Source organism: Hippopotamus amphibius, chromosome 17, assembly GCF_030028045.1.
Source record: "Hippopotamus amphibius kiboko isolate mHipAmp2 chromosome 17, mHipAmp2.hap2, whole genome shotgun sequence".
NCBI classification, from domain to species: Eukaryota; Metazoa; Chordata; class Mammalia; order Artiodactyla; family Hippopotamidae; genus Hippopotamus; species Hippopotamus amphibius.
Genome location: NC_080202.1, coordinates 51,065,880 through 51,080,021, shown reverse-complemented (window position 1 = coordinate 51,080,021; position 14,142 = coordinate 51,065,880). Strand labels below are relative to the sequence as shown.

The following is a 14,142-nucleotide window of genomic DNA, read 5'->3' as shown; positions in this document are numbered from 1 at the left end:
TGTGTAGCAAAGTGAATCAACTATACGTGTGCACATATCCCCTCTTTTTAGATTTCCTTCCCATTTAGGTCACCACAGAGCACTGAGTAGAGCTCCCTGTGCTATACAGTAGGTTCTCATTAGTTATCTATTTTATACATGGTAGTCTATATATGTCAATCCCAATCTCCCAATCCATCCCACCCCCTCTTCCCTCCTTGGTAACCATAAATTAGTTCTCTATGCTGGTGTCTCTATTTCTGCTTTGCAAATAAGTCCAACTCTATCATTCTTCTAGATTCCACATATACGTGATATTTGTTTCTCTCTTTCTGACTTACTTCACTCTGTTAACAGTCTCCAGGTCCATCCATGTCTCTGCAAATGGCACAATTTCATTCCTTTTTATGGCTGAGTAATATTCCATTGTATATATATGTACCACATCTTCTTTATCCATTCCTCTGTTGATGGACATTTTGGTTGCTTCCATGTCCTGGCTATTGTAAATAGTGCAGCAATGAACACTGGGGTGCAAGCATCTTTTTGAATTATGGTTTTCTCCGGGTATATGCCCAGGAGTGGGATTGTTGGGTCATATGGTAGATCTATTTTTTGAGGAACCTCCACATGGTGTTGTATCAATTTACATTCTCACCAACAGTGCAAGAGAGTTCCCTTTTCTCCACACCCTCTCCAGCATTTATTTTTTGTACATTTTTTGATGATGGCCATTCTGACTGGTATGAGGTGATAGCTCATTGTAGTTTTGATTTGCATTTCTCTAACAGTGATGTTGAGCATCTTTTCATGTGTTTGTTGGCCATCGGTATGTCTTCTTTGGAGAAATGTCTATTTAGCTCTTCTGCCCTTTTTTGATTGGGTTTTTTTTTTTTTTTTTTTTGATATTGAGCTGCATGGGCTGTTTGTATATTTTGGAGATTAATCCCTTGTCAGTTGCTTTGTTTGCAAATATTTTCGCCCATTCTGAGGGTTGTCTTTTTTGTTTTGTTTATGGTTTCCTTTGCTGTGCAAAAGCTTTTAAGTCTACTTAGGTCTCATTTGTTTATTTTTATCTTTATTTTCATTACTCTAAGAGGTGGGTCAAAAAAGATCACGCTATGATTTATGTCAAAGAGTGTTCTGCCTATGTTTTCCTCTACGAGTTTTATAGTGTCTGGCCTTATATTTAGGTCTTTAATCCATGCTCAGTTTATTTTTGTGTATGGTGTTAGGGAGTGTTCTAATTTCATTCTTTTACATATAGCCATCTAGTTTTCCCAGCACCACTTACTGAAGAGACTGTTTTTCTCCATTGTATTGCTATATTCTTGCCTCTTTTGTCATAGATTAGGTGACCATAGTGCGTGGTTTTATCTCTGAACTTTCTATCCCGTTCCATTGATCTATATTTTTTGTTTTTGAGCCAGTACCATACTCTCTTGATTACTGTAGCTTTGTAGTATAGTTTGAAGTCAGGGAATCTGATTCCTCCAGCTCCATTTTTCTTTCTCAATATTGCTTTGACTCTTCAGGGTCTTTTCTGTGTCCATACAAATTGTAAAATTTTCTGTTGTAATTCTGTGAAAAATGCCATTGGTAATTTGATAGGGATTACATTGAATCTGTAGATTGCTTTGGGTAGTATAGGCATTTTCACAATATTGATTCTTCCAATCCAAGAACATGGTTTATCTCTCCATCTGTTTGTGTCATTGTTGATTTCTTTCATCAGTGTCTTATAGTTTTCTGAGTACAGCTCTTTTGCCTCCTTAGGTAGATTTATTCCTAGGTGTTTTATTCTTTTGATCATACAGTTTTTATTCTTCAGTTGTTAATATGGTGTATCACATTGATTGATTTGCGTATATTGAAGAATTCTTGCATCCCTGGGATAAATCCCACTTGATCATGGTGTATGATCCTTTTAATGTGTTGTTGGACTCTGCTAGTATTTTGTTGAGGATTTTTGCATCTATGTTCATCAGTGATATTGACCTGTAATTTTCTTTTTTGGTGATATCTTTGTCTGATTGTGCTACCAGGGTGATGGTGGCCTTGCAGAATGAGCTTGGGAGTGTTCCACCCTCTGCAATTTTTTAGAAGAGTTTGAGAAGTATGATGTTAGCTCTTCTTTAAATGTTGAACAGAATTCACCTGTGAAGCCATCTGGTCCTGAACTTTTGTTTGTTGGAAGATTTTTGATCACAGTTTCAATTTCATTACTTGTGATTGGTCTGTTCATATTTTCTATTTATTCCTGGTTCAGTTTTGGAAGGTTGTACCTTTCTAAGAATTTGTCCATTTCTTCCAGCTGGTCCATTTTATTGGCATATATTTGCTTGTAGTAGTCTCTTATGATCCCTTGCATTTCTGTGGTGTCAGTTGTAACTTCTCCTTTTTCATTTCTAATTTTATTGATTTGAGTCCTCTCTTTTTCTTTTTTTCTTTCTTTCTTTTTTTTTTTTTTTTTTGGTTGCATTGGGTCTTTGTTGCTGCATGCAGGCTTTCTCTAGTTCTGGCGAGTGGGGGCTACTCTTTGTTGCAGTGGGAAAGCGGGGAAGGCCAAAGGCTTAGGGAATGACTACAACTGTCTCTCTAGGAGGGGAGGAAGGATAGCAGAGGAGACCAGCATGGGGTAACATTTGTCAATCAGGGAGGAATGGGAGATGGGAATCCCAGACTGTAACTTGAATAGGACTGCTGTTTTTTTTCCTGAGGGCTTCCTCTGTACTGACCAAGTTTAACTGCTGAAAGTGTCTTGGCTATTGATTTTAAAAACCAAGAGTGAACCATCTAGGCCATTTTGCATGTGATTTGTTGAATAATTGACCCTGAAGAGCCCTCTGCTTCTGCCTCTCCTACCTTGGCTGTTACAGGCCGGGTTGGCAGTGCTTGGAAAAACAACTGGTTGGGCTCAGCTTTCCCTGGTCCTGGAGGACAGCAGCTCTGGGTGTGGATAGCAAGCCCTTGGCTGGGTAATAGGAAAACATAGCCAACGTGGATGAGTGCAGAGTTTTGGGCTCATCTGCACGGGGTGTGTTCTTGGGGGCTGGATACTGATACGGGTTGGGGTGGTGTACTGTCTCTGGACTGTGAATCTAGCAGAGAGGCAAGCCTCACACAGAGACTCAACTTGTGGTCTTGGCCTCAGTGACATCATGTTGGGATCTAGAACCTTCCAGATTTGCCTGCTGGTAAGAATCACCCAGGGTGCTTGTTAAATATAAAGGTTTCCAGGATGGACCCTGAACCTATTGCATCACAATGGGTTGTTAGGATATCAAGTTTGGCAAACACTGCTAACTGAAGGGGCCGATCATTGGGGTCATGATGGGTGGAGCTGGAGTTAAGGTTGCTAGAGAAAATACAGGACACCCCAGTTAAATCTGAATCCAACAACAAATACTTTTACTATAAGTGTGTCCCAGATATTTACCAAATTTGGCAACCCTAAGGTGGAGAGAAATACTAGGAATTCTTCTCCAGTCCTGAGTGCACATCAGAAGGTGGACTTTGGTCACACTCAGCCTGACATCCATGGATGAAAGGAGAAGAATGGGTTTGAGTCTCGCAAAGAAGAAGACTCCATTAGTACCTTCTTCTAATTTTCTTCTCTGCATCTGTGTGTGTGTATGTGTGGCAGGGGAGGTTTAGGCCGCTATTTAATTCCTTTCTAGTCACTAATATAATTTCATTCTCACTTCTCTGCTGCTTTTTCTTTCTTCCAATTTTTTTTCTTCATCTGGAGGGCAAACTTTCATCTCGAGTATGTTGCCTCAATGTGTTATTGTAAAAAAAAAAAGTATGATATTAAAAGTGCTCCTCCCTCTATAAACAGTGGAGTGTGAATATCAATAACCATAAACTAAAATGCTTTCCTTTTCCTCTCCTTTCCGTCCCCTCCACACTTCTCTCTCTGTATGTGCAAGTGATTTCTTGTCCTCACCAGATGTCAATCAAGAGAACAACGTTAATTTATTCGGATTGGAGGCATTTGTTAACACTCTGGGGGAAACAAAGTACCAAGACATATTGTTTCTTGCCCTCCAGGAAAAGAGTATGAGATAATAGTAGTAGTTAGAACCGTAATAGTAGAAAAGGGTCATCTGTTTGAATTTATCTATTTATATCAGATCAAAAGGATTTGAGTATATTTGACTTATGTTGACATTGTTATATTTTGAAAGCATTTCCTGTTCACAGTTTTATTTTATCCCCTGACCAACCCTGTGAAATATGTAGAATAATGACAGCTATTTATGCTGTACTTTCCCAGTTTCTAAAATGGGATTAATGGAGAATGGGGCTAATAGTGTGTCACTCTCCCAGGAGAGGGTGGGAATTCAGCTCACACAGCATGTGGGCTGGAGCCTCCCACCTCATGCTCCGGCTCTTCCCCTGGGTCTTGGTTACTTTTGCCCTTTTTTTGTGTAACATCTGGTTTCACTGGGAACTGGAACTTGAACACTCCTCCCCCACTCCTTCCAGCTTTCTCTCTGAGTAACCTGGACACATTCCTTCTACCTTCTCAGCCTGGGTTATTAAGAAAGGGAATGCAGCCCAAGTGTGCTGAGGTCACTGCCTTGGTGTCCTTCTGGGACAGCAGCCTCTCAGGGAGAGCATGCCTGAGGAGCAGGCCTGTTATATTCCTGACCCCTGATGTCAGCGACCACAGAGGGAGGCAAGGAGACAGTTTTTGTTTCTTAGTGTTTAGATTTCTTAGGAAATTTATAACAGACCATAAGCACTGTCAGCAAGGCTTGGCACTTCAAACTTTCTTCTAATAAACACTGCCACGTTAGGAAATAGGGGTCAGGAAACCCCCTCCAAAACATTCTCTCCCTTCACTGATGCAGCTTGAAGATACACGATGGCCTTGCTGTTCTCATTGTCTCCTGGTCTCCCCCTTCCCTCTCTCCTCCAGCATCTGTCTTAGTCCTGGAAAGGAACAGCAACTCAGGGCATCTTGGTCCATCCAATGATCGCCTTTTTTGGAAGGCTTTCTCCCTGAGGCTTTGTGGGCAGCTGGAATCAGAGATGCAGTAGGGCGTTTCTGAGCAAGAAAGAGACTGCTTCCTGACGGAGAAGGGTTGGGAGAGATGGACAGAAGCAGTGAGAATTGGGGTACAAAACTGCTAAGTATTCGTGAGTTCTCCTCTCTGCCACTCTGTCCCCAACCACAGCTGGGTGAAGGGGGGGAATTTTCATCTCTCTGAGATTTGGGGGAGCTATGATGTCCTGTTGGGATCTTTTGAGCCAGGAAGGTTGAGTCTCATGCACCGTTTCCCAATGCTGATGCCGTTTCTCTGCCTCAGACCCATGAAGCTGAGAGAGGGGGAAGGAGGCTGCTGGCTTCTGGAAGCTCTTTCGGCATTTTGCCTGGGCCAGGGTGGTCCCCGTGCCATTTGTCTTAGTCCATTCAGGCTGCTGTAACAAAAATACCATAGACATGGTGGCTAAGCAACACACATTTATTTCTTACAGTTCTGGAGGCTAGAAAGTCCAAGATCAAGGTACCAGCAAATTCAGTGTCATAGATGGCCCTCTCCTCACTGTGTCCTCACATGGTGCAAGGGGCCAGGGAGCTCTCTGGGGCCTTTCTTAATAAAGGCACAATTCTATTCATGAGGGCTCCACCCCATGACCTATCACCTCCCAAGGCCCCACCTCCTGATACCACCACCTTGGAGGTTAGGGGTTAACGTAGAAATTCTGGGGGAGGGGACACACATATTCAGTCTGCAGTACTGTTGGCGTTATTCAGGGTCCTATCCACGTGGAGAAGCCCTTCTGCCTATCAGAGAAGGGCTGGACAGGAGAAGGAGAGGGACTTTGAGCAGCAGGAGCCTGGGGTTTAGGCTACAGGGTCCGGATTTTTTTTTTAATATTTATTTATTTGGCTGCACCTGTCTTCGTTGTGGCACATGGGACATTTTAGTTGTGACATGCGGGACCTAGTTCCCTGACCAGGGATCGAACCTGGGCCCCCTGCATTGGGAGCACAGAGTCTTAACTACTGGACCACCAGGGAAGTCCCGGAGTCCGGATTTTTTGAGAAAGGATGGCTCCTTGTGGCCCAGTCCCTCTCCTGGAAACATGGCTTCCAGTCACGTGAGGGGCTGAGGAGGCAGAACGTTATCTATCCCTCCCACACCTCCCGTATCCCCATTTTGCATCCTGGGGCATCCTTGGGTGTGGCTCTTCCTGGGACTATCTCTTGCACACTCCTGTCTTGATTCCCACTCTACACAGAATGTAATACAACTTATCATTTTATGAGGATAATTAGAGTCAGACAATCCAGTCAGCATCTCACTTCTGCCACTTCTTAGGTCTGTAGCTTTGGGCAAATTACTTAATTTCTCCAAACCTTCGATTTCTTACTTGTAAGATTGGGTTCCTCATTTGTGAAACCTCCAAGACTCAGGCTCATAATTGGTAAAATAATACCAGCTCCGGCATTACAGAACTGTAATCAGGAGGGTTGCAGTAATCCATGTGAAATGCTTCTTCTGGTGCCTGACATGCAGTAAGTACTCCGCAAATGTGAACACTAGTTGTTCTGGGATATTGGTGTGGGTTATTTAGCTGACTTCTGGAAGTGGTTGTGAGAGGGGGTGGGTAGGGATGTGGGGGATTGTGGGGTTGAAGGCCTAGATATTGTGAAATAGGTCCAAGGAGGGGTTTCCTAGCTTTGCAGGCAGCTCCCCCAGCCTGGCAAGAAGCCCTTGTGGGCTTGCGCCCCCACAGTGCTGGCTAAGTTTGCTGACTGTCAGAGCAGGAAGGGACTGAAAATGCCATGTCATCTAACCTCTTTTAACAGAGGCGAACAGATAAGGAAACTGAGGCTCAGTGGAGTGAAATGACATCTGAGGTCACAGGTTAGTTAGTGGCAGACCTAGGATTGAACCCATTTCCTGATTTCCAGTGTTCATTCCAATGCGGCATGTCCCCAGTTCAATACTCAGGTGGAAACACACACACACGGAGCTCCAGAGGGCTGTGGCATGCACGCCAGGGTGTTTGGAAGGGCACTGAGTCTGCCCTTTGGCCAGGGTGAGGGAGGGAGACGAAAGTGATAGGACAGGCTCTGGTCAGTGGCCTGACATCATGGGATTTGCCCAAGCTTGTGAAGTTTATTCATAATTAATTTATCCAGGAACTATTTATAGAACATCTTACAACAATACCTAACATTTATTGAGCACTTACCCTATGACAGGCACCGTGCTATGTGTTTTACATGCACTGTCTTATATCATCCTGCAGAACACCCCTGTGAAAGTGGGGCTGCTATTATGTTCATGTTATGGATGAGGAAACAAGGCCTGGAGAGGTTAGGTGACTTGCCCTAGTAACCAGATAGTAAGAGGCAACGCTGAGATGTAGTCTCAGCCAATGTGTGCTCTTCGCCCCTCCTCCCTGCTGCTTCCGCATATCCTCCCCTCATCACTTGATGGTCAGTCTTGGATTGTGTGATGGGGATAGAGGGGAAGGGAGACACACACAGTCCCTGATCTCATGGATCTCACACCCCAGCCAGTGTCTTATCACAGTGGCTTCCAAACTGTTTCGACCCTGACCTACAGAAAGAAATACATTGTGTATCATTATTTATTGGGTATATATTATACCCTACTCCACAACATGTAAACCTTTCCTGGGACTTCCCTGGTGGTCAAGTGGGTAAGACTTTTCACTCCCAATGCAGGCGGCCCGGGTTGGATCCCTGGTCAGGGTACTAGATACCACGTGTTGCAACTAAAGAAGCCCGCATGCCGCAACTAAGACCTGGCGCAGCCAAAATAAATAAGTAAAATAAATAAAAAATAAACATTAAAAAAGAAGCATAAATAAAAAGATTTAAACCTAAAAACTTAAAAACAAACTTTCCCAAAACAATATTTACTTTTACTACTTATACACTTTGATGCTTTCTCTTCTATTATGTTGCATTTTGTTTAATAAATTGGTGGTTGAGACCTACTACATCGATTTTTGGGACCCACAAGTGGGTTGCATTTTACAGTCTGAAAAACACTGGCCCAACAGGCATCTTATTGTACTGCCCCTCTTCCTACCTACCAATCTGTGAACGGGGATTCAGCTAACCTTTCGGATGCCTCAGTTTTCCCCTTCTGTACAACAGGCCTAGGGACTGTCTTAGGAAGGACCACACAGGCTCATTTGTGTTGGTTTAGCTCCAGAGTGCTGGGTAAGCCCTAGCCTGTTGGGAGGTGGCAGAGCCTGCAAGAAGCAGAGAGCCACCATCATTCTGATCATAGGGCTTCCTCTTGGGCTCCTGTCTTACAGGCTCTGCCTCTGGGCTCACCCTGCTGTAACCTGAAGGAGAATCTGCTGAAGGATAACTGCCCCCTGGATTTCATCGAGTTCCCCATCAGCGAGGCCACAATCCTGGAGGCCAGGCCCCTCAGTGACAAGGGCTCTGGAGACAGCTCCCAGGTCACTCAAGTCAGTCCCCAGAGGATTGCGCTCCGGCTACGGCCAGGTACGGATCCTGCAGAAGTAGCTCACGGTGGAATTGGGGTGGGAAGAGAAGGGTGTCGGGGAAAGTGTGGGCAGGAGAATGGAAGAAAATGGAAGGTTTGGGGACCTGAAGTCAGAAGATCTGAGTTTGAGTTTTGACTTTCCATATATTAGCTATTTGACCTTGGGCAAGTTACTTAACCCTTCTAATTTAGTAGGTACGCAAAAAATGTTTGTTTCTTCTTTCCCTCAGTGCCTGTTTTACCCAACATATAGCTTTCTATTGATGCTCAAGTGAGTATAAGATGAGAAAGCAATCTGTAAGCTCCTTTTCCATGTGAGATTGGGGCAGGGGCATGCATGGAGGCAGAAGAAGTAGAGGCAGGAGCCCTTGAGAGGGAGGAAGGATTAGGCTAAGAGAGGCTTTTTTGAAGCATTGATTTTGACTTTCCAATTAAATCAAGACTTTAAGAAAGTACCTTCTGAAAAATGGAGTTGGTGGAATCAGGCTTCCTGACTTCAAACTATACTACAAGGCCATAGTGATCAAGACAGTATGGTACTGGCACAAAAATAGAAAGGAAGATCAATGGAATAGAATAGAGAACTCAGAAGTAAGCCCAAACACATATGGGCACCTTATCTTTGACAAAGGAGGCACGAGTATACAATGGAAAAAAGACAGCCTCTTCAATAAGTGGTGCTGGGAAAATTGGACAGCAACATGTAAAAGAATGAAATTAGAACACTTCCTAACCCCATACACAAAAATAAACTCCAAATGGATTAAAGACCTACATGTAAGGCCAGACACTATAAAACTCCTAGAGGAAAACATAGGCAGAACACTCTTTGACATACATCAAAGCAAGATCCTTTTTGACCCACCTCCTAGAATCATGGAAATAAAATCAAGAATAAACGAATGGGACCTCATGAAACTTAAAAGCTTTTGCACAGCAAAAGAAACCATAAACAAGACTAAAAGGCAACCCTCAGAATGGGAAAAAATAATTGCCTATGAAACAATGGACAAAGGATTAACCTCCAAAATATACAAGCAGCTCATGCAGCTTCATACCAAAAAAGCAAATAACCCAATCCACAAATGGGCAGAAGACCTAAATAGACATTTCTCCAAAGAAGACATACAGATGGCCAACAAACACATGAAAAGATGCTCAACATCACTCATCATCAGAGAAATGCAAGTCAAAGCCACAATGAGGTATCACCTCACACCAATCAGAATGGCCATCATCACAAAGTCTGGAAACAACAAATGTTGGAGAGGGTGTGGAGAAAAGGGAACTCTCCTGCACTGTTGGTAGGACTGTAAGTTAGTACAGCCACTATGGAAAACAATTTGGAGGTTCCTTAAAAAACTACAAATAGAACTACCATATGATCCAGTAATCCCACTGCTGGGCATATACCCAAAGAAAACCATAATCCCAAAAGAAACGTGTACCATAATGTTTATTGCAGCACTATTTACAATAACCAGGACATGGAAGCAACCTAAATGCCCATCAACAAATGAATGGATACAGAAGATGTGGCATATATATACAATGGAATATTACTCAGCTATAAAAAGGGATGAGATGGAGCTATATGTAATGAGGTGGATAGAACTACAATCTGTCATACATAGTGAAGTAAGTCAGAAAGAGAAGGACAAATATTGTATGCTAACTCACATATACGGAATCTAAAAATGGTACTGATGAACTCAGTGACAAGAACAAGGAAGTAGATACAGAGAATGGAGTGGAGAACTCGAGGTATGGGAGGGGGCGGGGGGTGAAGGGGAAACTGAGACGAAGCGAGAGAGTAGCACAGACATATATATACTACCAACTGTAAAATAGTCAGTGGGAAGTTGTTGTATAACAAAGGGAGTCCAACTCGAGGATGGAAGATGCCTTAGAGGACTGGGGCAGGGAGGGTGGGGGGGACTCGAGGGGGGGGGCGTCAGGGAAGGGAGGGAATATGGGGATATGTGTATAAAAACAGTTGATTGAACCTGGTGTACCCCCCCAAAAAAAATAAAATAAAAAAAAAATAAAAAAAAAAAAGAAAGTACCTTCTACATGTAAGGCGTGTGTTGGTTACTGTGGGATTCAGAGAAGGGTGGGACATAGTTCCTGCCTTTTACAGAGTCTGAAGTGTAGTAACTGCCAACACTTCTGACTTAGGGTGGTAGACCCTGGGACCCAGAGGATTAGACAGATGAAGATTTAGAGAAGGTGGAGACTTTTAAAATGGAAAAGAAGAGGTTAAAAATAGGAGGGTCAAGAGATTGGAAGAGGATAGAATTGCAAGGGGAGAGAAAAAGGGACCAGGGCTTTCAAGTTTGGTTTGATCAAAAAGTTACTTCAAGGGAAAAAAAAATTTACTTCAAGGAATTCCCTGGCTGTCCAGTGGTTAAGACTTGGCGCTTTTCACTGCTGGGTCCCGGGTTCAATCCCTGGTCGGGGAATTAAGATCCTGCAAGACGTGAGGCATGGCAAAAAAGTAAAGTAAAGTACAGTACAGTACAGTAAAGTAAAAAGTAAAGTAAAGTAAAGTAAAGTAAAAGTAAAGTAAAGTAGTAAAGTAAAGTAAAATAAAATATATCTACTTCATCCCAATTGTGTCCAAATCTGCTTAAGTCTTAGAGGGAGAAGAGGAGAAGAATTAAAATCCTTCTGCTTTGCAGATGATTCGAAGAATTTCTCCATCCAAGTTCGGCAGGTGGAGGATTACCCTGTGGACATCTACTACTTAATGGACCTGTCTTATTCCATGAAGGATGATCTGCGGAACATCCAGAACCTGGGTACCAAGCTGGCTTCTCAGATGCGTAAGCTCACCAGTAACCTGCAAATTGGCTTCGGGGCCTTTGTGGACAAGCCCGTTTCACCATACATGTACATCTCCCCACCAGAGGCCCTCAAAAACCCCTGCTATGAGTAAGTCTCTCCTCCAGAAGCCAAGGCAGCATCTCTCCCCATTGCCCCAGACAAGTCCAAGTCCTGCTTCCTATTTCTAGTCTAGGGTAGCTTTGTTGGCTGCCTTCTGGCCAAATCATATCTCCTCTCTACCAGGGTCTCCCTGTCTGGCAAGTGGGCCAAGCCATTGATCTGGAGTGTTGTATTGATAGAGTCCAAGGCTGTTTGGAGACCTAGAAAGGAAATTCATCTGCTTCTTGGTCTAGGCCACGAATACATAGTGGACAAGAGAGAATAGAAAGGAAATAGAGATCAAAAGTAGAGAGAATTTCATGGATAAGTAAATAGAGGCGTTATGATTTCAGAAGGGTTGATCCCAGCGTTCTTGCCATCCTCATCATCCAGAATATGAGTCCTGCAGGGTTAAAATGCAAGGAATTAAGTCCTAGAGGAACAGGAAAGAGTGGAAATGATATTTGTTGAACCCTCTAATAGCATAAATTGATGTGTCCCTCTGTTGAGACTTTGGCTTACGACTGAATGGCTTATTTAATTGGTGGAGACTATGCAAATTCAGGGATTATAATTTAAAATGATGGTTACCGAGCCTGACAAGGTGTGAATTTATTTTTTAGATTTGAATGTTATATGATGTGCCCTTTTAACTTTCTGTCTGGGTTGAGAGTTTCCGCAGTAAAGATATCAGCCATCAATTAAACGAATAAACCATTGGGCTGGGGACAGAAATGCTCCTGTTAGGCATGGATCTATCGATTTATTAATAGTTCAGGGACATGAAGTTATTGATGAACTTTTGCTTCATTGTGGTGTTAATGTTACTTTAGAGAAGTGTTAAGTATAAGGTGAGAGCAACAGCAACTACAGCCTCACTCTGATTTAAGATCTTTACCTGTGTTAACTTATTTAATGTTAACACAACGACTCTTATGAGATATGTACTATCGTGTCCCCCTTTTTTTTATAGGCTAGGTATGGAGAAGCTTGCCTAGGTTCCCATGACTAATAAGTCAAAGAGCTGGGATTTGAACCCAGGAAGTCTGGCTCCCCAGTTCACTTTCTTATCCCCTGAGCTAGCTGGGGGTTAGGTCAATGTGATGCCTAGGTAATCTGAAGGCTTTGGAGTCTAAACTGTCTGGGTAATGGTAGTTGTATAGACCTGGCCTGGGCATACCATATCTGTCCCCCTCTCTTTCCCTCCCACTCCGCATGCAGCCTTTTCCATCAGATCTCTGCTTAAACCATCTCCTTCCCTCCCCAGTATGAAGACCACCTGTTTGCCCATGTTTGGCTACAAACATGTGCTGACGCTAACTGACCAGGTGACCCGCTTCAATGAGGAGGTGAAGAAGCAGAGTGTGTCAGGGAATCGAGATGCCCCGGAGGGTGGCTTTGATGCCATCATGCAGGTTACCGTCTGTGATGTGAGTTTGGAGGGCACGGAGTGCCAGGTGTGGTTGGCGCAGATCAAAATGGGGGAGGAAGTGGCTCAGCTGTGGGGATTTCTGCGTGAAATACGAGGTAGGAATTAAGCAGAGCTTTGGACAATTGCTCCTGATAGGGAGCCTCTGCTCGTATCTGCTCCCTGGCCGGAGCTGGTACTTTTTGAACCTCAGTGGTTCTAGACATTTTCTGGGGAGAGGATCTGCTCACCTTCTCTGGAAGTGTATCAGAGCCAAGGCTGGGTTCACTTAACCTCAGCAAAGTGTGCAGATGTTCAGATGGGATTTCTTCTAGCTCAGCCCAGCTCTGCAGATGCAGGTGGGCTTCTAGACGGGCCATGTGACTATCATTGAAGAAGTTCTATTTGGAGTTGAAGCTGAAAGACATTTCAGCTGCTTGAACTAATGAGCTCTGAGACTTTTTCTAAGAGAACAGAAACCCTTGAGTTGGAAAGCTCCAGCTTGTGTTCCAAGGACTGGGACTGAGGCCCTTCTCCAAGACAACTTATCTGGCCCTTCAAATAGGGAGCTTCTTGGGTCTTTGTTTTGTACCAATGACATGACTAAAGTTACTGTCTCTATTTTGATTTTTTTTAAACAGGAGAAGATTGGCTGGAGAAACGATGCCTCCCACTTGCTGGTGTTTACCACAGATGCCAAGACCCATATAGCACTGGATGGAAGGCTGGCAGGCATTGTCCAGCCCAATGATGGGCAGTGTCATGTGGGCAGTGACAACCATTACTCTGCCTCCACTACCATGGTGAGAGTCTTGGTATCACCTCTGGTTCCTATTCACTCTGGCCAGGACTGCCCTAACCCAGGCAGAGTCTTTGTGTGAATATGAAAATGGCAGCCCTTCCTCTGGGCAAAGTGCAGGGCTCTTTTCAGCCTGCCCTCACCTCTCCCATCTACTGGACACCCTCATCCAGGGTACAACCTGTACAACCATTAGAGATGGTCCTGACTGTGGTCAGTGTCACCACTACCTCTACTGCCTCCAGCACCAGCAGCGGCATCATGGCATCCAGAATGGACCCAGAGGACTTTTGCATGTCCAGCTGGAAAGCAGGCCATCCTGTCTACGGTGCACGGATTAGCCCCTTCTTGGGATGTCATGCTTACTTGTGGTTATTGGCAGAAGACAGAGGGAAAAGAGACAAAGATCATCAAAAGCTTGGAGAGCCTGTCCTGGGAGGAAAGGTTAAAAGGCTTAGCGTCATTTAGCTGGAATGAAAGAAGGTTAAAGGATGGTTTAGCTAATACACGAGAAGACT

The 14,142-nt window shown here is 43.9% G+C and overlaps 1 protein-coding gene across 1 annotated transcript in view; it reads left to right on the top strand.

Annotated features, from left to right (window-relative positions):
• Window positions 1–6,078: 6,078 nt before the first annotated feature.
• LOC130839628 (integrin beta-3-like) overlaps window positions 6,079–14,142 on the top strand; it is a 192,402-nt gene continuing 184,338 nt past the window's right edge. Inside the window, exons 1-5 of the mRNA XM_057713858.1 lie at window positions 6,079–6,093; window positions 8,296–8,491; window positions 11,174–11,426; window positions 12,685–12,847; window positions 13,467–13,628. Coding sequence (XP_057569841.1) covers window positions 6,079–6,093; window positions 8,296–8,491; window positions 11,174–11,426; window positions 12,685–12,847; window positions 13,467–13,628 — 789 coding nt within the window. The remainder of the gene's footprint in view (window positions 6,094–8,295; window positions 8,492–11,173; window positions 11,427–12,684; window positions 12,848–13,466; window positions 13,629–14,142) is intronic.